Source organism: Stigmatopora nigra, chromosome 18, assembly GCF_051989575.1.
Source record: "Stigmatopora nigra isolate UIUO_SnigA chromosome 18, RoL_Snig_1.1, whole genome shotgun sequence".
In the NCBI taxonomy this organism is placed as follows: Eukaryota; Metazoa; Chordata; class Actinopteri; order Syngnathiformes; family Syngnathidae; genus Stigmatopora; species Stigmatopora nigra.
The window spans coordinates 11,331,746-11,358,187 of record NC_135525.1 but is presented as its reverse complement, the minus strand read 5'-3'; the positions used below and the strand labels follow the sequence as shown (position 1 = coordinate 11,358,187).

General features: G+C 43.5%; 4 protein-coding genes and 1 long non-coding RNA gene across 5 annotated transcripts; 1 reads left to right on the top strand and 4 right to left on the bottom strand.

Annotated features, from left to right (window-relative positions):
• The first annotated feature begins 939 nt into the window (after positions 1-939).
• On the top strand, positions 940-10,138 carry LOC144212059 (uncharacterized). The gene is made up of 8 exons (XR_013329712.1): positions 940-1,333; positions 1,413-1,475; positions 1,571-1,628; positions 1,874-1,914; positions 2,014-2,560; positions 2,636-2,931; positions 3,008-3,148; positions 9,769-10,138. It is a non-coding gene; the product is annotated as an uncharacterized LOC144212059 (long non-coding RNA).
• Positions 1,915-16,235, bottom strand: cbx7b (chromobox homolog 7b). Its single transcript, XM_077739672.1, has 7 exons — positions 16,103-16,235; positions 15,681-15,902; positions 15,295-15,338; positions 15,141-15,206; positions 14,925-14,991; positions 9,473-10,027; positions 1,915-2,905 (listed from the first exon to the last, which is right to left on the bottom strand). The coding sequence occupies exons 2-6, from the start codon at positions 15,747-15,749 to the stop codon at positions 9,551-9,553; spliced, it is 723 nt and encodes a 240-aa protein (XP_077595798.1). The 5' UTR covers positions 15,750-15,902; positions 16,103-16,235; the 3' UTR covers positions 1,915-2,905; positions 9,473-9,550.
• A 125-nt stretch (positions 16,236-16,360) lies between these two features.
• On the bottom strand, positions 16,361-19,542 carry josd1 (Josephin domain containing 1). The gene is made up of 5 exons (XM_077739015.1): positions 19,324-19,542; positions 18,490-18,956; positions 18,286-18,414; positions 18,021-18,215; positions 16,361-17,826 (listed from the first exon to the last, which is right to left on the bottom strand). The coding sequence occupies exons 2-5, from the start codon at positions 18,732-18,734 to the stop codon at positions 17,727-17,729; spliced, it is 669 nt and encodes a 222-aa protein (XP_077595141.1). The 5' UTR covers positions 18,735-18,956; positions 19,324-19,542; the 3' UTR covers positions 16,361-17,726.
• Positions 19,543-19,652: 110 nt separating this feature from the next.
• On the bottom strand, positions 19,653-21,916 carry LOC144211630 (GTPase IMAP family member 1-like). The gene is made up of 8 exons (XM_077739014.1): positions 21,570-21,916; positions 21,469-21,519; positions 21,250-21,327; positions 21,081-21,131; positions 20,949-20,999; positions 20,816-20,866; positions 20,600-20,641; positions 19,653-20,513 (listed from the first exon to the last, which is right to left on the bottom strand). Exons 2-8 carry the CDS (start codon positions 21,506-21,508, stop codon positions 19,825-19,827), a joined length of 1,002 nt encoding a protein of 333 aa, XP_077595140.1. The 5' UTR covers positions 21,509-21,519; positions 21,570-21,916; the 3' UTR covers positions 19,653-19,824.
• Positions 21,917-22,061: 145 nt separating this feature from the next.
• On the bottom strand, positions 22,062-25,656 carry xrcc6 (X-ray repair complementing defective repair in Chinese hamster cells 6). The gene is made up of 13 exons (XM_077739013.1): positions 25,504-25,656; positions 25,124-25,208; positions 24,945-25,054; positions 24,670-24,811; positions 24,347-24,598; positions 23,970-24,156; positions 23,669-23,855; positions 23,426-23,594; positions 23,017-23,178; positions 22,822-22,951; positions 22,650-22,750; positions 22,471-22,587; positions 22,062-22,390 (listed from the first exon to the last, which is right to left on the bottom strand). The coding sequence occupies exons 2-13, from the start codon at positions 25,197-25,199 to the stop codon at positions 22,188-22,190; spliced, it is 1,836 nt and encodes a 611-aa protein (XP_077595139.1). The 5' UTR covers positions 25,200-25,208; positions 25,504-25,656; the 3' UTR covers positions 22,062-22,187.
• Positions 25,657-26,442: the final 786 nt, after the last annotated feature.

Genomic DNA, 26,442 nt, shown 5'->3' with positions numbered 1-26,442 from the left:
TTGGACACTTTGGACACTTTTTTCCCATGTGGACTTTGGACACTTTTTTCCCATGTGGACTTTGGACACTTTTGTTCCCATGTGGATTTTGGACACTTTGGACACTTTTGTTCCCATGTGGATTTTGGACACTTTTGTTCCCATGTGGATTTTGGACACTTTTGTTCCCATGTGGATTTTGGACACTTTGGACACTTTTGTTCCCATGTGGATTTTGGACACTTTTGTTCCCATGTGGATTTTGGACACTTTGGACACTTTTTCCCCTTGTGGGTTTTGGACACTTTGGACACTTTTTCCCCTTGTGGGTTTTGGACACTTTTCCCCCTGTGGGATTTGGACACATTGGACACTTTTTTTTCCCATGTGGATTTTGGACACTTTTGTTCCCATGTGGATTTTGGACACTTATTATCCCATGTGGATTTTGGACACTTTGGACACTTTCCCATGTGGACTTTGGACACTTTGGACACTTTCCCATGTGGACTTTGGACACTTTGGACACTTTTGTTCCCATGTGGATTTTGGACATTTTGGACACTTTCACATGTGGACTTTGGACACTTTGGACACTTTTGTTCCCATGTGGACTTTGGACACTTTGGACACTTTTGTTCCCATGTGGATTTTGGACACTTTTGTTCCCATGTGGATTTTGGACACTTTGGACACTTTTGTTCCCATGTGGATTTTGGACACTTTGGACACTTTCCCATGTGGACTTTGGACACTTTGGACACTTTTGTTCCCATGTGGATTTTGGACACTTTGGACACTTTGGACAATTTGGACTCTTTGGACTCTTTGGACTCTTTGGACACTTTGGACACTTTGGACACTTTGGACACTTTGGACACTTTGGACACTTTGGACACTTTTTCCCCTGTGGATTTTGAACACGCTGGACACTTTTCTGTCCGTGTGTGGATATTTTTATATCCGGGTGGGGTGGGCGATCTGGAAGGTGCATGTCACGGCCAGAAGGTGAGTATGCAGGTGAGTGGGTGATCCTGGACGTTGCGGAGATAATGGCCAGAAGGTGAAAATGGAGGCTAGCGTGTGACCTGGGACGTCGCGGAGGACACGGCCAGAAGGTGCAAATGGAGGCCAGCGGAGGACACGGCCAGAAGGTGAAAATGGAGGCTAGCGTGTGACCTGAGACGTCGCGGAGGACACGGCCAGAAGGTGCAAATGGAGGCCAGCGGAGGACACGGCCAGAAGGTGCAAATGGAGTCCAGCGTGTAACCTGGGACCTTGTGGAGGACCGACCAGAAAGTGAAAATGGAGGCCAGCGTGTGACCCGGGACGTTGCGGAGGACATGGCCAGAAGGTGAGAATGTAGGAGGGCGGGTGGGCGCTTCCTGCGTGCCCTCGCCACAGTGACGACTGAGTTGCGTTTGTTGTTACAGGGGCAACCGGAAGATCCGGGTGCACGAGGGAGTCCCACCAAGAGGACGACGGGTCCCTGGCCAGTGAGTTTTCCATTTTTTTTCTCTCTTGACCAGCGTGATTTAACTCCACCTTTTGTGTACTCTCAATATAAACTGTCCATACATACCTCCGCCAGGGTCAGGATGGCAGGGACGGACGGATACGGCGCCTCGTCCGGATCCAAAGGGATCAAGGTATGTGTAAAATTCACCACACCTTGCTAATAAAATCTTTATTTATTGAACATTAAAAAAAACAAAAAAATATTTTTAATTTTTTTATTTTAACCATTGTTTTTTTTATTTTTGCACTCAAAATACAAATCCACCAATATACAATTTTGCATTAAACGCAATGGAAAAAATCATTTTTTTTAAAGGAAAAATTAAACATTGAAAGTATAAAAGTGAATGAAATGTGTTTTATATTTCCTGGGCAGGGCCTGCGGGGGGGCCCCCCGGAACGAAAGGCTCATTGACGGTAAGTACTTTCATTTGACGAACTCATTGATAGCCAGAGATGTCCAAATTATTGAAAGTGGGGCTGATCCTAATGGATATCGCTTTGTTTGTCTCGCAGGAGTGAGAGAGCTGGTCCCATTCACCCAAGACAACTGCTGTGAGTCGCCCGCCAGCCCGTGCTGTCGTCCAATCGCAAGCCGAGCTCATTTAACATGTCTTTGCTCTCTTTTTGCGTGCTCCACGGGAAAGTATTGGTGTTAAGGCACCCTCCCACCTGATTTTTGGGTCGTTCTTGATCAAAACAATGGGTGTTTTGAGGCCCGGTTTTTGGTGGTAAGTGACTGGCGGCTGTGTATGATGACAAAATGGCTTGTGATGAATCCATGATGATAATTAAGCCAAAGTCTGAACAGCCATTTCAATCCTAACCCCAAACCCTTGACTCAATTCTTCAAACGTTTTGGTTTAGAACAACATTTATTGATTCCCCCATTTCGTGGGTATTCCCATTTACTTACATTAAAAAAAAACAACAACAAAAAACATAGGCTTTATGGATAAAATACGGTAGAAAATACAAGGACGGAGGATGTGCTGATGTCCGTCATGGAGGTTCCCGCTGTGATCTCGCTAAGGAAAGCCCTACCATCAGTCGTACCATTGAGGCAAGCCCCGCCCAACGATGTCGTTTGTTTGTCTGCGCCGTCCACCCGCCCGCTTGAACGGCTCTTTGCTTTCAGCTACACGGGACCCGGAAGTCGGTCTTCGGCGTTCTGGGGAAGGACCTGGCCGCCGACTCGAGGAAGGTGAAGAAGAATTACGTGGAGACCACGTGTGGCCACCCGGCTTTTGCTCAGGAAAAGTCTTATTTTTTTCTTTAAAGAAATTTGAAGGCTTTTTTAATCTTTAAAAAAAAATGACCATGTATACTAATGCTATGTGTTGTATATCTTGGCCAGATTGCTCATGTCCATCTTGGTCAGCTGCACGTAAGCCGGTTGCGCAAATACCTGGATGGAAAAAGTCGAAATTTTCAGTAAGTCGCCTTTAAAACCAAAATGGCATCCGTGGCCATCGTTTTTCCACTTCATTTTGTCAAATTTCTGCCGAAGGCGGGGAGAGGAACCAAGAGTACGTCCAAGAGTATGTCTGCAGGAAGTGAACCAGCATCTACTCGGCGGTAGGCGCACACTCGACCTTTGCGCCAGGTGTCCCACCCAGACTCCCACTAAACTTCGACCAGCCAAGTATCAGTAAGTGGGCGCTAGAGTAATTTAACCCTATCCCTAACCCAAACCCTAACCTAACCCAAACCCTAACCCAAACCCTAACCCAAACCCTAACCCAAACCCTAACCCTAACCTAACCTAACCCAAACCCCAACCTAACCCAAACCCTAACCTAACCCAAACCCCAACCTAACCCAAACCCCAACCTAACCCTAACCTAACCCTAACCCAAACCCTTACCTAACCCAAACCCTTACCTAACCCAAACTCTTACCTAACCCAAACCCTAACCTAACCCAAACCCTTACCTAACCCAAACCCTTACCTAACCCAAACCCTAACCTAACCCTAACCCTAACCTAACCCAAACCCAAACCTAACCCAAACCTAACCCAAACCCAAACCTAACCCAAACCCAAACCCTAACCTAACCCAAACCCTAACCTAACCCAAACCCCAACCTAACCCAAACCAAACCCCAACCTAACCCTTACCTAACCCAAACCCTAACCTAACCCCAACCTAACCCAAACCCCAACCTAACCCAAACCCCAACCTAACCCAAACCCCAACCTAACCCAAACCCCAACCTAACCCAAACCCTTACCTAACCCAAACCTAACCCTAACCTAACCCAAACCCTAACCTAACCCAAACCCCAACCTAACCCTAACCTAACCCAAACCCTAACCTAACCCAAACCCCAACCTAACCCTAACCTAACCCAAACCCTAACCTAACACAAACCCCAACCTAACCCAAACCCCAACCTAACCCAAACCCCAACCTAACCCAAACCCCAACCTAACCCAAACCCCAACCTAACCCAAACCCCAACCTAACCCAAACCCCAACCTAACCCAAACCCTAACCTAACCCACACCCAAACCCTAACCTAACCCAAACCCTTACCTAAACCAAACCCTAACCTAACCCAAACCCTAACCCAAACCCTAACCTAACCCAAACCTAACCCAAACCTAACCCAAACCCTAAACTAACCAAACCCTAACCCAAACCTAACCTAACCCAAACCCTAACCTAACCCAAACCCTAACCTAACCCAAACCCTAACCTAACCCAAACCCTAACCCAAACCCAAACCTAACCCAAACCTAACCTAACCCTAACCCAAACCTAACCCAAACCCTAACCTAACCCAAACCCTAACCTAACCCAAACCCTAACCTAACCCAAACCCTAACCTAACCCAAACCCTAACCTAACCCAAACCCTAACCTAACCCAAACCCTAACCTAACCCAAACCCTAACCTAACCCAAACCCTAACCTAACCCAAACCCTAACCTAACCCAAACCCTAACCCAAACCCTAACCTAACCCAAACCCTAACCCAAACCCTAACCTAACCCAAACCCTTACCTAACCCAAACCCTTACCTAACCCAAACCCTTACCTAACCCAAACCCTTACCTAACCCAAACCCTTACCTAACCCAAACCCTTACCTAACCCAAACCCTTACCTAACCTAACCCAAACCCTTACCTAACCCAAACCCTTACCTAACCCAAACCCTTACCTAACCCAAACCCTTACCTAACCCAAACCCTTACCTAACCCAAACCCTTACCTAACCTAACCCAAACCCTTACCTAACCCAAACCCTTACCTAACCCAAACCCTTACCTAACCTAACCCAAACCCTTACCTAACCTAACCCAAACCCTTACCTAACCTAACCCAAACCCTTACCTAACCTAACCCAAACACTTACCTAACCTAACCCAAACACTTACCTAACCTAACCCAAACACTTACCTAACCCAAACACTTACCTAACCCAACCCAAACCCTTACCTAACCCACACCCTAACCTAACCCACACCCTAACCTAACCCAAACCCTAACCCTAACCCACACCCTTAACCTAACCCCAACCTAACCCAAACCCCAACCTAACCCAAACCCCAACCTAACCCAAACCCCAACCTAACCCAAACCCCAACCTAACCCAAACCCTTACCTAACCCAAACCCTTACCTAACCCAAACCCTTACCTAACCCAAACCCTTACCTAACCCAAACCCTTACCTAACCCAAACCCTTACCTAACCCAAACCCTTACCTAACCCAAACCCTTACCTAACCCAAACCCTTACCTAACCCAACCCTAACCTAACCCTAACCCTAACCCACACCCTTAACCTAACCCAAACCCCAACCTAACCCAAACCCTAACCTAACCCATACCCTAACCTAACCCAAACCCTTACCTAACCCAAACCCTTACCTAACCCAAACCCTTACCTAACCCAAACCCTTACCTAACCCAAACCCTTACCTAACCCAAACCCTTACCTAACCCTAACCCAAACCCTTACCTAACCCAAACCCTAACCTAACCCTAACCTAACCCAAACCCAAACCTAACCCAAACCCAAACCTAACCCAAACCCTAACCTAACCCAAACCCCAACCTAACCCAAACCAAACCCCAACCTAACCCTTACCTAACCCAAACCCTAACCTAACCCCAACCTAACCCAAACCCCAACCTAACCCAAACCCCAACCTAACCCAAACCCCAACCTAACCCAAACCCCAACCTAACCCAAACCCCAACCTAACCCAAACCCCAACCTAACCCAAACCCTTACCTAACCCAAACCTAACCCTAACCTAACCCAAACCCTAACCTAACCCAAACCCTAACCCTAACCTAACCCAAACCCTAACCTAACCCAAACCCCAACCTAACCCTAACCTAACCCAAACCCTAACCTAACCCAAACCCCAACCTAACCCAAACCCCAACCTAACCCAAACCCCAACCTAACCCAAACCCCAACCTAACCCAAACCCCAACCTAACCCAAACCCCAACCTAACCCAAACCCCAACCTAACCCAAACCCCAACCTAACCCAAACCCCAACCTAACCCAAACCCCAACCTAACCCAAACCCTTACCTAACCCAAACCCTAACCTAACCCACACCCAAACCCTAACCCAAACCCTAACCTAACCCAAACCCTTACCTAACCCAAACCCTAACCTAACCCAAACCCTAACCTAACCCAAACCCTAACCCAAACCCTAACCTAACCCAAACCTAACCCAAACCTAACCCAAACCCTAAACTAACCAAACCCTAACCCAAACCTAACCTAACCCAAACCCTAACCTAACCCAAACCCTAACCTAACCCAAACCCTAACCCAAACCCTAACCCAAACCCTAACCCAAACCTAACCCAAACCCAAACCTAACCCAAACCCTAACCTAACCCAAACCCTAACCTAACCCAAACCCTAACCTAACCCAAACCCTAACCTAACCCAAACCCTAACCTAACCCAAACCCTAACCTAACCCAAACCCTAACCTAACCCAAACCCTAACCTAACCCAAACCCTAACCTAACCCAAACCCTAACCTAACCCAAACCCTAACCCAAACCCTAACCTAACCCAAACCCTAACCTAACCCAAACCCTAACCCAAACCCTAACCCAAACCCTAACCTAACCCAAACCCTTACCTAACCCAAACCCTTACCTAACCCAAACCCTTACCTAACCCAAACCCTTACCTAACCCAAACCCTTACCTAACCCAAACCCTTACCTAACCCAAACCCTTACCTAACCCAAACCCTTACCTAACCCAAACCCTTACCTAACCCAAACCCTTACCTAACCCAAACCCTTACCTAACCCAAACCCTTACCTAACCCAAACCCTTACCTAACCCAAACCCTTACCTAACCCAAACCCTTACCTAACCCAAACCCTTACCTAACCTAACCCAAACCCTTACCTAACCTAACCCAAACCCTTACCTAACCTAACCCAAACACTTACCTAACCTAACCCAAACACTTGCCTAACCCAAACACTTACCTAACCCAACCCAAACCCTTACCTAACCCACACCCTAACCTAACCCACACCCTAACCTAACCCAAACCCTAACCCTAACCCACACCCTTAACCTAACCCCAACCTAACCCAAACCCCAACCTAACCCAAACCCCAACCTAACCCAAACCCCAACCTAACCCAAACCCCAACCTAACCCAAACCCCAACCTAACCCAAACCCCAACCTAACCCAAACCCCAACCTAACCCAAACCCCAACCTAACCCAAACCCTTACCTAACCCAAACCCTTACCTAACCCAAACCCTTACCTAACCCAAACCCTTACCTAACCCAAACCCTTACCTAACCCAACCCTAACCTAACCCTAACCCACACCCTTAACCTAACCCAAACCCCAACCTAACCCAAACCCTAACCTAACCCATACCCTAACCTAACCCAAACCCTTACCTAACCCAAACCCTTACCTAACCCAAACCCTTACCTAACCCAAACCCTTACCTAACCCAAACCCTTACCTAACCCAAACCCTTACCTAACCCAAACCCTTACCTAACCCAAACCCTTACCTAACCCTAACCCACACCCTTAACCTAACCCACACCCTTAACCTAACCCAAACCCCAACCTAACCCAAACCCTAACCTAACCCAAACCCCTACCTAACCCAAACCCCAACCTAACCCAAACCCCAACCTAACCCAAACCCCAACCTAACCCAAACCCCAACCTAACCCAAACCCTTACCTAACCCAAACCCTTACCTAACCCAAACCCTTACCTAACCCAAACCCTTACCTAACCCAAACCCTTACCTAACCCAAACCCTTACCTAACCCAACCCTAACCTAACCCTAACCCACACCCTTAACCTAACCCAAACCCCAACCTAACCCAAACCCTAACCTAACCCAAACCCTAACCTAACCCAAACCCTTACCTAACCCAAACCCTTACCTAACCCAAACCCTTACCTAACCCAAACCCTTACCTAACCCAAACCCTTACCTAACCCAAACCCTTACCTAACCCAAACCCTTACCTAACCCAAACCCTTACCTAACCCAAACCCTTACCTAACCCAAACCCTTACCTAACCCAAACCCTTACCTAACCCAACCCTAACCTAACCCTAACCCTAACCCACACCCTTAACCTAACCCAAACCCCAACCTAACCCAAACCCTAACCTAACCCATACCCTAACCTAACCCAAACCCTTACCTAACCCAAACCCTTACCTAACCCAAACCCTTACCTAACCCAAACCCTTACCTAACCCAAACCCTTACCTAACCCAAACCCTTACCTAACCCAAACCCTTACCTAACCCAAACCCTAACCCAAACCCTAACCCTAACCCACACCCTTAACCTAACCCAAACCCCAACCTAGCCCAAACCCTTACCTAACCCAAACCCTTACCTAACCCAAACCCTTACCTAACCCAAACCCTTACCTAACCCAAACCCTTACCTAACCCAAACCCGTACCTAACCCAAACCCGTACCTAACCCAAACCCGTACCTAACCCAAACCCTTACCTAACCCAAACCCTTACCTAACCCAACCCTAACCCTAACCCAACCCTAACCCTAACCTAACCCTAACCCAAACCCTTACCTAACCCAAACCCTAACCCACACCCTTAACCTAACCCCAACCTAACCCCAACCTAACCCCAACCTAACCCAAACCCCAACCTAACCCAAACCCTAACCCAACCCTAACCTAACCCAACCCACACCCTAACCCCTACCCTTAACACTAACCCTTAACACTAACCCCTACCCTAACTCCTACCCTTACCCTAACTCCTACCCTTACCCTAACTCCTACCCTTACCCTAACTCCTACCCTTACCCTAACTCCTACCCTTACCCTAACTCCTACCCTTAACACTAACCTCTACCCTTTACACTAACCCCTACCCTTTACACTAACCCCTACCCTTAACTCTAACCCTATTCTTAACCCCTACCCTTAACACTAACCCTTACCCTTAACCCTAACCTTAACTCTAACCCTATTCTTAACCTCTATCCTGAACACTAACCCCTACCATTTACACTAACCCCTACCCTTAACACTAACCCCTACCCTTAACACTAACCCCTACCCTAACCATTACCCTAACCCCTACCCTTAACTCTAACCCTATTCTTAACCCCTACCCTTAACACTAACCCCTACCCTTAACACTAACCCCTACCCTTTACACTAACCCCTACCCTTAACACTAACCCCTACCCTAACCCCTACCCTAACCATTACACTAACCCCTACCTTTTACACTAACCCCTACCCTTAACTCTAACCCAATTCTTAACCCCTACCCTTAACACTAACCTCTACCCTTAACACTAAACCCTACCCTAACACTAAAAGGGGGAGAGGGACCAAGAGTGTGTCTAGGGGATGTGAATCAGTATGTACTAGGCGGTAAGTGAATACTCTACCTTTGTGCTAGGAAAAAGTACAGAAAAAGTATGATCATGTCCACTCACCTTTTATTTGTGATGAAAAGTGAGAAGTAGAAGTGGAACAATCAATAAATAAATCTTTCTGCTGTCAATTGAAAAATGTTAACCGGCAGTCAGATTTGCATCCAATTCTCGGAAGAACCCAAGGGCCGTTTGCGATTCTCGGAAGGTCACGGTCAGGGTGTTGACGGTCACGTCTGTGATCGTCACATCTGCCTGTCCGCTGGTGGCTAGTCTCCACGCCATGTCGACATGCTTCTCCACCGCTGTCAATGTAAACTTATCTTGTGCAATGACATCTTCGCTTTTGTCCTCGCCAGGTCCAGCGCTGAGACGACGGCTACGGCGTCGGCTACGACGTCGGTGTTGCTCGTGGTGGTAAGGTGCTCTTCTCCAGGCCACGTACGAGCGATCTTCATCGTCGTCGTCAACATCCTCCTCCTCCTCGTCGTCAACATCCTCCTCCTCGTCGTTCTCTTCCGCGGGGAGTGCCAGGGGGAGATGGAGGCTGTCTTTGGGCACCTTGTTCTTGTTGGCGTTGTGAAGGTCCATGGTGAAAAGCGTGTCCTGCATATCGAGCTAAAAAACAAAAAGTAGTAACCACTGAATGTCAATTTTAAAACTTGAAAGTTTGAAAAATGCTTAACTATACTATGTCATATTTAAGGAATAAAGCCTTATTATACTGTGTTGATTTTTTAAAGAAAAAGTAAAATATAAAAAAAAATGACTTACTATATATATATTATATCAATTCTTTACGAAAAAGAACTTTACTATAATACGTTGTTATACTGCCCTTCTACTTTTATTTAAAAACTATGATGGAATATACAGAGTCAGTGTTTTCACCTCACATTTTGAGTGAGTCCAAATATCAATTTAGGTTTGAATACCATGTATCTTTGGACTTTATTTACTCAATACATTTGCTTCAACAATATTGTCAATTTTTTGCGATAAAAAGCCTTACTATACTATGTCGTTTTTTGCGATAAAAAGCCTTACTATACTGTCGTTTTTTTGCGATAAAAAGCCTTACTATACTATGTCGTTTTTTTGCGATAAAAAGCCTTACTATACTATGTCGTTTTTTTGCGATAAAAAGCCTTACTATACTATGTTGTTTTTTTGCGATAAAAAGCCTTACTATACTATGTCGTTTTTTTGCGATAAAAAGCCTAACTATACTAGGTCGTTTTTTTGCGATAAAAAGCCTTACTATACTAGGTCGTTTTTTTGCGATAAAAAGCCTTACTATACTATGTCGTTTTTTTGAAGAAAAAAGCCTTACTATACTATGTCGTTTTTTGCGATAAAAAGCCTTACTATACTATGTCGTTTTTTTGCGATAAAAAGCCTTACTATACTATGTCGTTTTTTTTGCGATAAAAAGCCTTACTATACTATGTCGTTTTTTTGCGATAAAAAGCCTTACTATACTATGTCGTTTTTTTGCGATAAAAAGCCTTACTATACTATGTCGTTTTTTGCGATAAAAAGCCTTACTATACTATGTCGTTTTTTTGCGATAAAAAGCCTTACTATACTATGTCGTTTTTTTGCGATAAAAAGCCTTACTATACTATGTCGTTTTTTTGCGATAAAAAGCCTTACTATACTATGTCGTTTTTTTGAAGAAAAAAGCCTTACTATACTATGTCGTTTTTTGTGATAAAAAGCCTTACTATACTATGTCGTTTTTTGCGATAAAAAGCCTTACTATACTATGTCGTTTTTTTGCGATAAAAAGCCTTACTATACTATGTCGTTTTTTTGCGATAAAAAGCCTTACTATACTATGTCGTTTTTTGCGATAAAAAGCCTTACTATACTATGTCGTTTTTTTGCGATAAAAAGCCTTACTATACTATGTCGTTTTTTTGCGATAAAAAGCCTTACTATACTATGTCGTTTTTTTGCGATAAAAAGCCTTACTATACTATGTCGTTTTTTTGAAGAAAAAAGCCTTACTATACTATGTCGTTTTTTGCGATAAAAAGCCTTACTATACTATGTCGTTTTTTTGCGATAAAAAGCCTTACTATACTATGTCGTTTTTTTTGCGATAAAAAGCCTTACTATACTATGTCGTTTTTTTGCGATAAAAAGCCTTACTATACTATGTCGTTTTTTTGCGATAAAAAGCCTTACTATACTATGTCGTTTTTTGCGATAAAAAGCCTTACTATACTATGTCGTTTTTTTGCGATAAAAAGCCTTACTATACTATGTCGTTTTTTTGCGATAAAAAGCCTTACTATACTATGTCGTTTTTTTGCGATAAAAAGCCTTACTATACTATGTCGTTTTTTTGCGATAAAAAGCCTTACTATACTATGTCGTTTTTTTGCGATAAAAAGCCTTACTATACTATGTCGTTTTTTTGCGATAAAAAGCCTTACTATACTATGTCGTTTTTTTGAAGAAAAAAGCCTTACTATACTATGTCGTTTTTTGCGATAAAAAGCCTTACTATACTATGTCGTTTTTTTGCGATAAAAAGCCTTACTATACTATGTCGTTTTTTTTGCGATAAAAAGCCTTACTATACTATGTCGTTTTTTTGCGATAAAAAGCCTTACTATACTATGTCGTTTTTTTGCGATAAAAAGCCTTACTATACTATGTCGTTTTTTGCGATAAAAAGCCTTACTATACTATGTCGTTTTTTTGCGATAAAAAGCCTTACTATACTATGTCGTTTTTTTGCGATAAAAAGCCTTACTATACTATGTCGTTTTTTTGCGATAAAAAGCCTTACTATACTATGTCGTTTTTTTGCGATAAAAAGCCTTACTATACTATGTCGTTTTTTTGCGATAAAAAGCCTTACTATACTATGTCGTTTTTTTGAAGAAAAAAGCCTTACTATACTATGTCGTTTTTTGCGATAAAAAGCCTTACTATACTATGTCGTTTTTTTGCGATAAAAAGCCTTACTATACTATGTCGTTTTTTTTGCGATAAAAAGCCTTACTATACTATGTCGTTTTTTTGCGATAAAAAGCCTTACTATACTATGTCGTTTTTTTGCGATAAAAAGCCTTACTATACTATGTCGTTTTTTGCGATAAAAAGCCTTACTATACTATGTCGTTTTTTTGCGATAAAAAGCCTTACTATACTATGTCGTTTTTTTGCGATAAAAAGCCTTACTATACTATGTCGTTTTTTTGCGATAAAAAGCCTTACTATACTATGTCGTTTTTTTGAAGAAAAAAGCCTTACTATACTATGTCGTTTTTTGTGATAAAAAGCCTTACTATACTATGTCGTTTTTTGCGATAAAAAGCCTTACTATACCTTGTCGTTTTTTTGCGATAAAAAGCCTTACTATACTATGTCGTTTTTTTGCGATAAAAAGCCTTACTATACTATGTCGTTTTTTGCGATAAAAAGCCTTACTATACTATGTCGTTTTTTTGCGATAAAAAGCCTTACTATACTATGTCGTTTTTTTGCGATAAAAAGCCTTACTATACTATGTCGTTTTTTTGCGATAAAAAGCCTTACTATACTATGTCGTTTTTTTGAAGAAAAAAGCCTTACTATACTAGGTCGTTTTTTTGCGATAAAAAGCCTTACTATACTATGTCGTTTTTTTGAAGAAAAAAGCCTTACTATACTATGTCGTTTTTTTTGCGATAAAAAGCCTTACTATACTATGTCGTTTTTTTGCGATAAAAAGCCTTACTATACTATGTCGTTTTTTTGCGATAAAAAGCCTTACTATACTATGTCGTTTTTTTGCGATAAAAAGCCTTACTATACTATGTCGTTTTTTTTAAGAAAAAAGCCCTACTATACTATGTCGTTTTTTGAAGTAAAAAGCTTTACTATACTGTGTCGTTTTTTTAAGTAAAAAGCCTTACTATACTATGTCGTTTTTTAAATGAAAAAGGTAAAAGTACAAGTACTACTACTTTCTCTCATAGGGTGGTGGCCCAGTGGGTAAGTCATCAGTTTGCCAACTCTTTGGTCCCTGGTTCAATTCCCAGTGCAGGCAAAGATTTTCCCACAATTGTTCAGGTAAAAGAATAAGTACAATTGCCTAAGTGTTTAATGTATAAGTATGAGTATTCAGTGGTGGATGAAACATTTTGTCCAAAAAATGACTAAGTGTTTCACCCCATTTCCTTGGATAAAACGTTTCAACACCCTTGTATAAGTGGGGCACGAGTTGGTGTTGTGGGTTGCACACTCGCCTTTGCACCGAGAGAACGTGAGTTCGCTTCCCGGTGTCGGCGGTTCACTGACCAAGCAAGCGGTCGAGGGTCGGCCGAAGGCCGACCCGAGAACGCCTTTCGCACATACAGGTCCATCAAGTGTCTTCCGAACTGCCGAAGGCAGTTCGGAATATAACCTTTTGCTGAAAAGTATGACTAAGTGTTTCATATAAATTAAAAAGAATTTTCTTTTTTTTTTCTTCTTGTTCCATTTACCAATTCTTCTTCCCAATTATTTTCAGCCAAACGACGGCAGCGGGAAGCAAACCCAGGTCTCCCACACGGGAGTCCAGGGATCTAACCTCTACGCCACCCTAGTGACTACACTTTCCTCTGTAATCATTTGAGTGTCATTCCAAGAAGTACACAGAAACAACTAAGTGAAAAAGTGTACCAACCGGGAATCGAACCCAGGTCTCCCAGACCGGCGTCCAGTGATCTAACCTCTGCGCCACCAAGGGACCACACTTTCCTCTGTAATCATTTGAGTATTTTTCCAAGAAGTATACAGAAACGACTAAGTGAAAAAGAGTCCCAACCAGGAATTGAACCAAGGTCTCCCAGACGGCAGTCCAGTGATCTAACCTCTGCGCCACCAAGTATCCACACTTTGCTCTGTAATCATTGAAACAACTAAGAGGAAAATATGTCCCAAATGTCATTTTTTTTAAGAAATAAAGTCTTACTTTACTGTGTCGTTTTTTTTAAGCCTTACTATACTATGTCATTTTTGAAGAAAAAAGCCTTACTATACTATGTCGTTTTTTTGCGATAAAAAGCCTTACTATACTATGTCGTTTTTTTGAAGAGAAAAGCCTTACTATACTATGTCGTTTTTTTGCGATAAAAAGCCTTACTATACTATGTCGTTTTTTTTGCGATAAAAAGCCTTACTATACTATGTCGTTTTTTTGCGATAAAAAGCCTTACTATACTATGTCGTTTTTTTGCGATAAAAAGCCTTACTATACTATGTCGTTTTTGACCAAAAAAAGCCTTACTATACTATGTCGTATTTAAAGAGAAAAAGCCTTACTATACTATGTTGTTTTTGAAGCAAATATATTGAGTAAATTAAGTCCAAAAATATAATGTCATTCAAACCTAAAATGATAATATTTCGACTCACCTGGAATAATGTGAGGTGAAAACACATACCTTGTGTATTCCAGCATATAGTTTTTAAATAAAAGTAGAAGGGCACTAAGCCTCCCGCCCCCTAATAAATAAACCCAAAAAGTTCCTACCTCCATAAGAAGTCTTTTGGCCTTTGAACGTTTCTTCTTGTGAGCCAAACTTCTGTCTTTCTGCTCCCTAAAAAAAAAAAAAAAAAAAAAAAAAAACACAAGCACAATGAATACAGTATCCATTTTCTTTGACGCATATCCTTATTTTTTTCAAATATCCAAATACTACATCCCACTATCATCAATTCCTGAGTAGTAACATGAATAAAGTCTTACTTTTCTTCATAGGCTTGAACTAAACGTTGGTCCAGAATGTGTTCTTCAGGTTCCCATGTGCTGTACCTGTTTTATTAAGAGAAAAAAATGAATTATTTGTCTTATATGGTGCCAAATATGGTTTCAAAATAACATGAATATCAAAACAAGTCACTTTGGTGGCCATCCTTTCCATTTGAGCAGATATTCCACGTTGCCCTGCAGAAAAAAACATTTTTTTCCTATTAAAAACAAAACATTTGGATGCATGCTTTATGTATTTGACCATATTAGAAGAGTATGTAAATATGAAGAAAAAAAATGAAGAGTACTGCTTTATGAGGAGATGAAATACAAAATGATGACGAAGTGCTATTTTTGTTTACTTTTTTAAAGGGAAAGTGTCTTTGGAAGTGTATACAAGGTGAACAAATTAGACATGGTGGTCAGTCAAGCCAATTCAAGTCAATTAGCAAAGCGTTTTACACTTTACGAGTGCGACGCAAAGGCCAAAAAACGACGTCGCCATTCATTTTTTCGTTCTTTCGATTGTTATCTTACCTTACGAACTCTTTTCTTCATGATGGATTCCACGGCGAACACTTGCTCGCCGATCGCCGACAGCTCCATCCAGCGTGAAGCGACGACGGAGCCGCTCACTCACCGAGCCGGCCTGACCTCGGTTCGCCAGGCGGCCGTTTAGGGGGCCGACTCGGACTCGGACTTAGACTCGTTCAGGCCCATTTCAAGTCGGCCAGAGAACGCCGACAATCTGCGACACATCTGCCAACACGCGCCGAGAGTCGCGTCAGTGCGTCATTCGGGCCACTAGACCCTCCTACTGCTCGTAACAGGAATTACACGCAATATAACCATGTCGCATTTCTCATGTATGCATGTACTAACTACTACGTACTACTATTATTAAAGCTTTAGCGATGTTCTCTCCGCATTTATATTACATTAAAATGATCAAAATTTACCGAGATTCAGCATTATTTGTCCTTATAAGTCCGCTATGGATGCAGGTTTTGGTTCCGACCCATCCAACACAAACAATTGAGGTTAGTGTGGAAAATCGAAGCACCTGACTGGAATCCACTGATTGCACTTTCCGGATAGCGGATTGGTGGAAAGGTTTCTTCTTCTTCGTGGGTCAGAACAAAAACTAGCACCCCCTGTGGAAGCTTCTGGATATGTTTTGAGCTTCTAAGTAAAACAAGTGAGATGATTTTTTTTGGAACCACTGCTCATTTATAATACATTTTGCACTGCAGTTTTGACAAAAAATGTGCAATTTGAAGCATTTGGAATTTTTGCACAAAAAAACAAACAGACATTTATACATTTTCTTTTCAAAATAGACATTTATATGGATCGGTATGGCATTAAAAGTAGTGTTGCACCGATATTATTAGCACTATATTTCAAAATAAATTCTACTAGATCTGGGAAAGTCTAATGTATATTTAAGCGATGTACAGGACTAATATCGGTGCAAAACTGATGAAAAACAACATATTCAGACAGAAAAACCAAAGAAAAGAACAACAAAAATGTCTCAAAATGACTGCTTTGGAATCCAAAAATGGAAAATCTGCTCCATAACATTTGTAAACAAGTTAATAAGGCCAACAGAATAGTCAATCTCTCTTAAGGCTCTTTTTGTTTTTAAACAAGGGTACACATGGTACTTTGACTTTGCTGAAATAAACAACCACCCCAGCCACATTAGCAGACCCAAATAAAATTTGAAAAACACAACAACATTCTTCGAGCGACCCGTTGGTGACGCATAGGAATTTGGCCCAAAATGAGGTCAAGATGAACTTAAAAAGGTCTTATGCCTTCTTGTTGTCAACTCTTTCGACATTTTCTCTGAAAAAAATAGGGCTAAATTGTCATTTTTTTCCATTTAGTAACAGCTTTCTATTTAAAGTTGTATGGTAAAATGTCTTATAATGCAAATTGTCCACAACAAGAACTACAAATAGCACGTTAGCCTTGAATGCTAATATTTGACAAATACAAATTGGCTTTAACTTGAAATCCTCAAATTTTGCTTCATCCCAAAATCAAGTTCCAAATGACAATGGTTACTTCCTAAAATTCCACGCGACGTTAGTACACATACAAAAAAATGATTATACGGTCGTTTTTGTGCAAACACGCTTTGGCCGTTTTAAACTTTGTGAAATGCGATACAGGAAAAGCCTTTGTTTGCTATTTTTAAAGCATTTTCTGGCGTTGGATTGGTGGACGGCACATTAAAGTGATGCGGCGAGCTCCAAAAATCCCTCAAAATGCACCATTTTGAAGGATTTTTGCTTACCCATAAATGAGCGAAGGAGGCGAAAAAAGACACACTTTGGTGAACGACGAGAAAATGTAACGACGGCAAACTATTTCCAGTCCAAATAACAGCGCCACCTGCTGGAAAAAATAGTCAAGTTGTATAAAAAAAAAAAAAGAATATCTTCTAAGGTCAACAATAGCTAACGACCCCGGGAAATATTGTCCGCCCTCGCCGCTGTAAACAAAACTCCGCCCCCCCGAAAAAGGTAAATAAAACCCCTCCCTGTAAAAGTCCAGCGGCGAGCTGATTCCTCAGCTGTCGGAACGCCACGTTTGCCGCGCCGCCGCTTCCTCCGACACCACCAACAGGAGTTCACAGTTCTTCCCTCGCAGCTGCCGGCGGAGGAACTTCCTGATTGGCCGTCGCCGTGGACGACAAGACACAATCAACGATCTCAGTTAAGCAAAATCTCGCCAGGACCGTTAAAAAGGGCCTTTAAAAAATGTTGCAAATTATACCGATTTTGACATTCAATAAATGCCAGACCATAATGTACCGATCCATATTTTTGTAGTTTTTTGGGGGATAAAGTACACAAAAGTTACCTGAGCTGATCCGGAGTGCCGATAATTTGAGGTCCACGCAGTTTGGAGTCCAAGTTGTAGTAGACCCCGCCCACTTCTCGGACCCCCATCCAGTGTTGGCGCTTGAGTGGCAGCTGCAGGGGTCCCCAACGCAGATTGGACGGAACATTGAGGATCAAACCGGTTACTTGGGACAGTTCAATGCTGTCCACGTCCCTGGAAAGACCAAAAAAAAAAGTTATAACCCAACAAAAAAAAATAAAGATGGCGGTCAAAAATGGCGAACCTCCTTTTATCCCACCAAACGGCTTCGAAACCTCGCATCTGCAAGGCAGCCATGATGACATTGACGTCGTAGTTGCCATTTCCCAGCATGCTCTTCTTGTGAGGCGTCACCAGGGTGCCCAGGGAAAGCCTGAAAAGGGGAGGAGTCAAGTTAGATAAGACCTCCCAAAAGTTTGCGTCCATGCCGTTTTTTTTTAACCCGAACCTCTGATAGATCTCCTGCAAAGCGTCCCTGCTGAAGGCCGAACCATCTTGGAAGACGTTATTGAGCGCGTGTAGGGCGCACAACTCCCGTCGCTGCTTCTCGTGGTAAATGGCGGGAGCGTCCGGCGAGGTCGCCGTGCAAGAGTAGGAAAGGTCTTGTTGTGCTCGCTGGGCTCCGGCACCTTTTTGCTTGCTGACCTTCCAGGGCATGCAACCCAGTTCCTGAAGACCCCCCACGCTGCCCATCCCGCCGCGCGTCTCTTGCTCGCTACATCCGCATCCCAAGGACCGTCGCCGTGGCAACCGTCCGGCTTCTCGGACGATGACTTTTGTGGTGTTGCGTCTCAACTGACGGAAAGGTGGACCCCAAACTAGTCTTCTACGCGTCTGTATGGAGGAGTGTCTCCATCTTCCAAGTTATTTGGGTTCTCCGGGTTTGTCCTTTGGTTCCATAACCCAGCTGGTGAACTGTGAGGAGAATAATTAAAAGAAGAGAAAGAGTTAGACTAGTCAACGGACCTAAACAAAAATGTGTTTCTAGTCCGGGAGAAGCAAATCAACAACAACACCCTCCAGCTGGCGTCTCGGTTTAGCTAGCTTCGACGCGGAGCCCCAAAACGAACACGTTGTTTTCACGGGTTGGAAATGGTTGACTTAGACTGAAAAGAGACGGTTTTGTAGACGAAGTAATGACATATCGATGGGCTTGTCATGTGTCTGCCTGCGAGACAACGTGACAATGTTGTCTTGAGCAAACAAATCTCCTGGCTGGCGCCTCCTTTTTTTTCCTCCCTCCCCCCTTTAATAACTTCTTTCTCGGGTGTCGACAACTTACCGAAACACTCGTGACGTCGGTAGGAAGCGGAGGGTCACGTTTTGGGAGAGAGAAAGTAGACTGGGTTCCGTTTGTTGTCTCGGGAGTGGGCTCAGTTGCTCCTTTGTCTTTTGTCACTTTTGACCAAGTGGCTGCCTCTCCTAATCTGTGCTGGCTGTGTCGGTCGGGGCTGTGGGCGCGCATGTGCATTGGACTCTCTTCGGCTCCATGTTGCTCTTTGCGCGCGCGCATGCGCTGTTCAACCGAAAGCGAACATAAAAGGGAGACTAACTTTCGGTTGGAAAACAAACGATGTTTTTTTTTTTTTTTTATAACTATTGAGGGCTGGTTTTATTTCATATTAAGACTATTCGGCCCAATAACACAATGATAAAAAGAAATAAAATAGAACTTAGTGAATTCCAATGAGTTTGTATCTATCAACTGTTCAGTGCATTACCTTTCAATTTACTAATATGCTATAACATAGTGCTTGTAGTACTTCCATTTAAACAAATCTACCTATTTGTTCAGCTTTTGTCCGAGGGCAGAGGTCATGTCGTCCAGCAGCTCCGTCCTCAGGCGTTCGTCCCTGCGTTGGAGCTCGTGGACAAAGTGGCCCTTGAGCCCCTTCATCTCCAGCACGCGACCCACCAGCGCCCGACGGGTCGCTCCCCTCTCCTCCGGCGACCCATCGGCCGCGGCTGCGTCCAGCAGCTCGGGGCTCTGCCCACAAACAGCCGCCAGCTTTTTGGTCGCGCCGGTGTCCTGCCGTCGCCGCTCGCCCCGGGTCAGAACCGGGACCACATACCCCCGAACATCGTCACCCAGCAGCTCCAGGACGCCCCGGGCGGCGGCCTCCTGGTACGTCCCCTCGCCGGACGTGGGCATGACCAACAGGACGGCGTGAGGACCCGGTGCCGCCAACCGGAGGCTTTTCAGAGCTTCCCTGGCTCTCTGGGTTCTCCCCAAGGACGCACCCAGAAGATCTGGAGTGTCCACCACGACGAGTTCTCGGCCGTCCACGATGGACCTGCTCAGGACACTCTCGGCGAGAGGGCGGGGCGGCGGTTCCTGGTCGCGGCCTAGCAACAGGTCGGCCACTGATGTGCGTCCTCCGCCGGCGGGGCCCACCACGATTACCCTGAGGCCGGTGTGTAAGGGATTGGAGAGGTCCATCTTGTGGCCGTCCCAAGACCCTGGGCTGGATCCTGGGGGAGTTCACGATAAAGGTTTACTGGTGGAAGATTATCAACCCATCGTGGTGTATTTGGGAGATTAAAAATAAACAACTGACCTGTGATGATGGGGACAATCCAGTGGAATTTGGATGAACTTGCTGATGGGGATTGACAGAAACATCATTTCAGAGCAATATTTGTCAAACCAAATTCCTAAACCTTCAATAAAATTGATTTTCCACTTAAAAATACTCCTTCAGTCCATTTTTAAACTACTATGCTAACAAAACATAGCCACATGACAAAATGAGAGTAGAAAAACAAATGCTTACCTTTGAGGAGTTTCCACATTTTAGCCAGCCATTTACACAAATTCCGGATGACTACAAAAGACAAAAATGGAGTCCCATTGAGCAAAATTATCCAAAATCCATTCCAAGAAATGATTATTATTGCATGTTTTACCTCGAAGGGTTCCAACAAGGCGGCTCACCCAGGACCAAAGAGCAGAAAGACCTGAAAAATGCAAAATAGAACAAAAAAAAAAATTAACAAAAAACATCAATAAATGAGTCAAAAAGAGTAATGTTAACACACCAGTTAGAGAGCAGAAGACACGAATTGGCCAGCGAATCAGCGCAGGGAGAGCTGGAAGGACAAATTAAATGTACATTTTTAGCTTACAACAATTCAAATGAAATGAAAAAAATATAACACTGCTCTAAAATAAGATAGTGTTAAAAAAAGTGAATGTTGATGGACTTACTTTGTGAGAATCTATATAGAAGATAGCCCACTACGGCAAAAGCTCCCATTTGGGTATTTTTACCGCTTAGCCAGGCGCCTAAAAAGAATGAAAAATAATAATTTAGCCCTTAATTATTATGACAAAAACTAAAAAATAAAGTATTTGAGTGACAAGGATAGCAAACAAGTCAGTATTTTAATATAAAGCCTCTCAAAATGAATTCCAAAGTATAAATACCTGCATCTTCAATGCTGCCGTTGTCACATTTACACTCCATTTTTTGGGTCCCTGAAGGCAACACGAGGTCATAAAAGCACGCTGCTTCATTGTGAGCTTACCAAAAAGCAACTTGACTTTTTCTTGGAACTTTGATCCCAGTGCGACTGTGATGTTTCCTTTTTTTCCTAACTAGTCGACGCCTCTCGACGGCAAACAACATCGGTCGGGCTCGCCCGGACACGCCTTCTCCGAGGGACAAGTCCAACTGGAATGGCTGCCGTTGTTTATCACGCCGGAGTTCAAATATGTCGCGACTAATGCTGCCCCGATATGACAGAGTGGCGGGGGTTGCCCTACCCAAGATGGCCGCCACATAAAAGGACTAATTGCTGACAATGATGGTTGAAAAATAAAATAAAAGTCTGCAGGAATTTAGTATTAGCCCCAAAAACCTATATATAAGTCTATGTCTCTAAGTCTATGTCTCTAGGTCTATGTCTATAGGTCTATGTCTAAAAGTCTATGTCTGTAAGTCTATGTCTAAAAGTCTATGTCTAAAAGTCTATGTCTATAAATCTATGTCTATAAAAAATGGTATAGTTGCAAAGCCAGAAGTTCTACAAAATTTTATTCTTACAAAAAGGCTGCTAAGGAATCAATTGTAATAAGGGTGCAATACAGATTTTTTTTGTTAAAACCCGAAGGTAGATTTGCAATTGAGGAGAGAGAGAACGTCCTTACGGTGCGGCCAATCGTTTGACCAGGGCTTCCATCAAATCCTGCTTCTTAGCGCCGGTGGTGGGAATCTTGAAGCGCTTGCAGGCCTCTTTCAGGACGGGGACGGTAATCTTGGCCAGAGTTCCGTCCTGGATGCGGGCTCGCAGGTCCTCGTCCGACAGCTCGTCCTTGACCTTCTTCTCCCCGCCGTCTCCGGCGTCGGCTTGGTGGAGGACACGGTGGACAAAAATCAGAGGCGAGCTAGGAGGCTAACCTCCACGTTTCCGAGAGCAAAATCCTCACCCGCTTTGCGTTTGGCAGCCGGTTTGACGTCCGGGTTGTAATCGGCCGGGTAGACCAGATCCTTAAAGTCCTGAACCAGAGGACCCAGACGGCGGTCAATCTGCTCCACCTGGGGCACTAAAAATAAAATAAAATAATGAGACGAGGACTTGATCCGCCTTCCATCGGTGTCTTCTTACTGATGAGGTCCTCCAACTCTTCCGGAGCCATCAAATCCAGAGCCAAGGCTTCCATGTTCTTGTAGTGTTGCTGGATGACGGGATTTTCAAATGACTCAATCCTGAAATGCAAAAGGGGCGGAGCTTGTTTGCTAATACGAGAGGAGTATATATATTTGTTAACGTTTCCTACCTGTACTTAAAACGCAACTTCTGGACTATTTCCCTCATCTTATTGACCTGCTCCACCGAAGCGCACGGAGTCTGCGGCGGATCCAGATTACGAAAGTCATCGGCGTACGGCAGGTAGATGACGTTGAAACCTGTGGGAGGGAGGAGCCAATTGGAGCGAGGGCTACAAGTCCACCTATCATGGTCGGGGGCCTACCCGGAGGCGTGGTCTGCGTTTTCCGCTCGTCCACTTCCTCTTCTTGCGGCACCAGGGCCACGAATCGAGGCGGGACGTTTCGTCGGAGGATGCAGCGACAAAGCGCAAAGACGTTCTTCTCCACGCACTTGGTCAGAAGTGCTGAGAAAAGGCAGGAACTTCCTAAAAAAACAAAGAAATAAAAATAGTAAATTAAGATTTTCCCCAAGTAGATATTAATAGATAAGAGGGGAGATAGATGGGATAAGGGCGACCAAATGTATGAGTGACCAAACGTCCAGGCGACCAAACGTCCGGTCACGGATAGCGTGAGTCACTAAGGGGTTGGGGCTTGTTATTGTCTTTTAACTTGAACTCAGTACACATCAGAAGTCAAATGAGGGAGTTGCTAGCAGATGTGGCTAATGACCTTTGACCTGGCCTTCCTCGGGAAAGAGGAATGCGGCGGGACGAGTGTGGTGGTGCAATTTCAGCTTTTCCATGGCCTTGAATCCCATCAGAAGCAAACCCGGGTCGTCAAACTTCTTGATGGCTTCCACTTCGTCCTTCTCCATCACGATCTGCCTGTTGCCGTACACCTGCAACGCCATGATTCGTGTCTTCCAAGGAGCCGGCTAGCGGGAAAAGCTAACTACGGAAAGATCCGACCAACCTGGGCTTTCTTGACCTCGCTGGGCAAGAGCAGGCTTCCCGTTTGGGTGTGAAAAGTGCGGGTTTTGCTGCGGACCGGCTCGTTGCTTTCCCTGTACAGATTGATGGGGCCCGGTTTGCGGGCGCTCACCGCGTTGGAGTAAATCCCCACGGCCAGGTTGACGCCTTCCCCGAGACACAGATTCAGCCTAAATTTGAAGAAAATACAGTTCTACCTCTACTTAAAAATGCCTCTAGGTCAACATGTGTCAAAATGGCGACCCGAAAAAGTAAATGACAAAGGTCAAGAGGTCAAAAGCTACCTGGCGGAGGCTTTCTTGTGTTGCTCACTGGCTCGCACCCTCTTCTGGAGGTCTTCCAGTTTCTCGCAAGCCTCGGTCTGAAGGCCCAGTTCGTCCTCGTCCTCCGGAGGACTGACGATGTCGCGGAAGAAGAGGGAGACGTCGAAGCCGCCCGCTTTCATCAAGTGCATGAGTTCTATGATGACGCCTGAAAAGAGGTCAAAGGGGAAATAGGGTAAATCGCAGTATATGTATGTGTATATGTATATATATGGCTATGTATATGTGTTGTAAAAATTATTTTAAAAGAAGACATGTACCATTTTTTTTGTTCAATCGATCCCAAAAAGATATTTACAGACATTTTTCTTATTTTAAATTGCCCATTTGCAACTCACCCGTCTCCCTGAGGTCGCTGGCTTGCGTTCGAGCCTGCCGATCTTTGACGGGGTCGGCGGCGTGTGGCTGATCCCTGCAGGTGAAGATGAATAGCCGCTTGTACCCCAGACGTCGCTTGCAGTCCCGGTACAGGTTGGCGCAGCACCACAGGGCGTCAAAGAGCGACGTTTCGCCGCTGCCCATGGTCTGCGCCGCCAAGACTGCGCCCTTGTCCCCCCGTAAGGCGTCCACTTCTTGCACCCGCTTTGCGCCTGTGGAATGAAAAAAACATCGTCAAGAAGAATCTGGACCTTTAAAATGGCCTGGATTGATTCATTCTCACCGAGTTCGCTGAGATTTTGGTAGACGTAGACGTTCTTGAAAGAGTTGGTAGGGTCTTGGCTTTTTTCCGTGCCGTAAAAAACCAAAGCCACCAAGTCTGTCGGACTGTTGATGATTTTCCTGGTGTACAATTTACGTATTGCCTGCAAATTGGACATTTTGGAGGAGAGTGGGGTCAAAATATGAAGTATGAAAAGTAAATATTGTTATTGTGGACCCATTTAGGATGATAATTTAGTATTCAGAATGTAGTAACTTGATATTAATGTGACGTACCTCCATGGTCATGTCAAAATTGGACGGCGCCCCATCTTCTCCCTTAATGAACATTTCCTTTGAGGCGTCCACCAAGAAGACAAAACTATTTCGCCCAGTCACCTTGTAATCTGCAGAGAAATTGTATAGTGAGAATCTTCAAACAACATTGCGAAAGATTTGGGGTCATGAAGAGTCACCTGATGATCCTTCTCCTTCCTCCTGACCGTCATCATCATCATCCTCACCCCGGAAGTACGCGTTCCACTCTGCCATTGTTGACGTCTAACAAATGGGAAGGAAACCCCCGAAGAAAGCTCGTAAATGTACACATTTCAGTTTTGCTTAAAGTTTGGAGTGTGGCAAAGTCATTAAAAAAACTTCCTAATACATGAATAATGTCAAGTCGATGTAGGAAGTCAATTTGTAATTGACTTAGTGTGCTAGTTTGTGTTTAGCTTCTGATGATACAACTAGGAGTATAACTTTATTCGTAGTTAGCCTAGCTACATGCAGGCTTAAAACTCTGATTTGGATTGCTAAAATGCAAGCAAAGGTATAAAGTAGCAATGATACTTACCGAATTACTAGTAAAAATATGGGAAAATGAGTCGTTAAGCTGAGAAAAAGTTGACTGAATGCACGCAAGGTTCGCGCCGCGGCGTCTAATGTTTTGCTTTTCCGGGTAATTGACGAATCAAATGTTAGTAGGCGGGATTATAGCCCGGAAGCTATTTTGCGTTGCATTCAGGTGATGCTACGTAAATGTGCACATCATTTGATGAGTTACAATTGTTTTCAAAACGCTTATTAATTCATTAGGGTTTACAGAGAAGTCCAATTTAGTTGAACTATTTTAATGCTATAATCAATGAGCGTTTTAGTCACTCTATTTTGGTATATTAAAAAATGACAGTCGTTTTGTAGCTATAAAACAATGTGACATTTGTTATAAAATGTACGACCTTCCTAATAACTAATGGGGGACAGTGAAAAATGTATGAAAACCTCCCAAAATATTTCCTGAATATTACATTTAAGATGCAATACTAGATTCAACCGCAAGAAAGCACTGTATTCTTACAATTATTACCTCATAGGTCAAAGGTGCCTTCATGGTTACACACAAAATAGGATATCACAATTCTCTTAAACAAATACAAACCTTACGGTAGTTTTCCAATCTTTAATGGTTCTCTTTTTCAAAAACCATGTGGGTTCATTTACAGTTCCTGCTTGATTTTCTCGGAAAATTATACTACTAATCTTTGCTACATTAGCTTTCACCTGCATATATTGCTTTTACTTTACGATTATACTTAATCATAAATCCCATAACTGTTAATATGTGGTTGTTTTTTGCACCCATTTTTATAATTTACCACTGCATTTTTGTCATAAAAGTAGAAATCAGTAAAATAACATGCCTAAACCAACATAATAAGTCATATTTCATAACTATACAAAAGAAGAAAATTAGTTAAATCTTGACATAAACTATCATTAATTCTTGGAAATA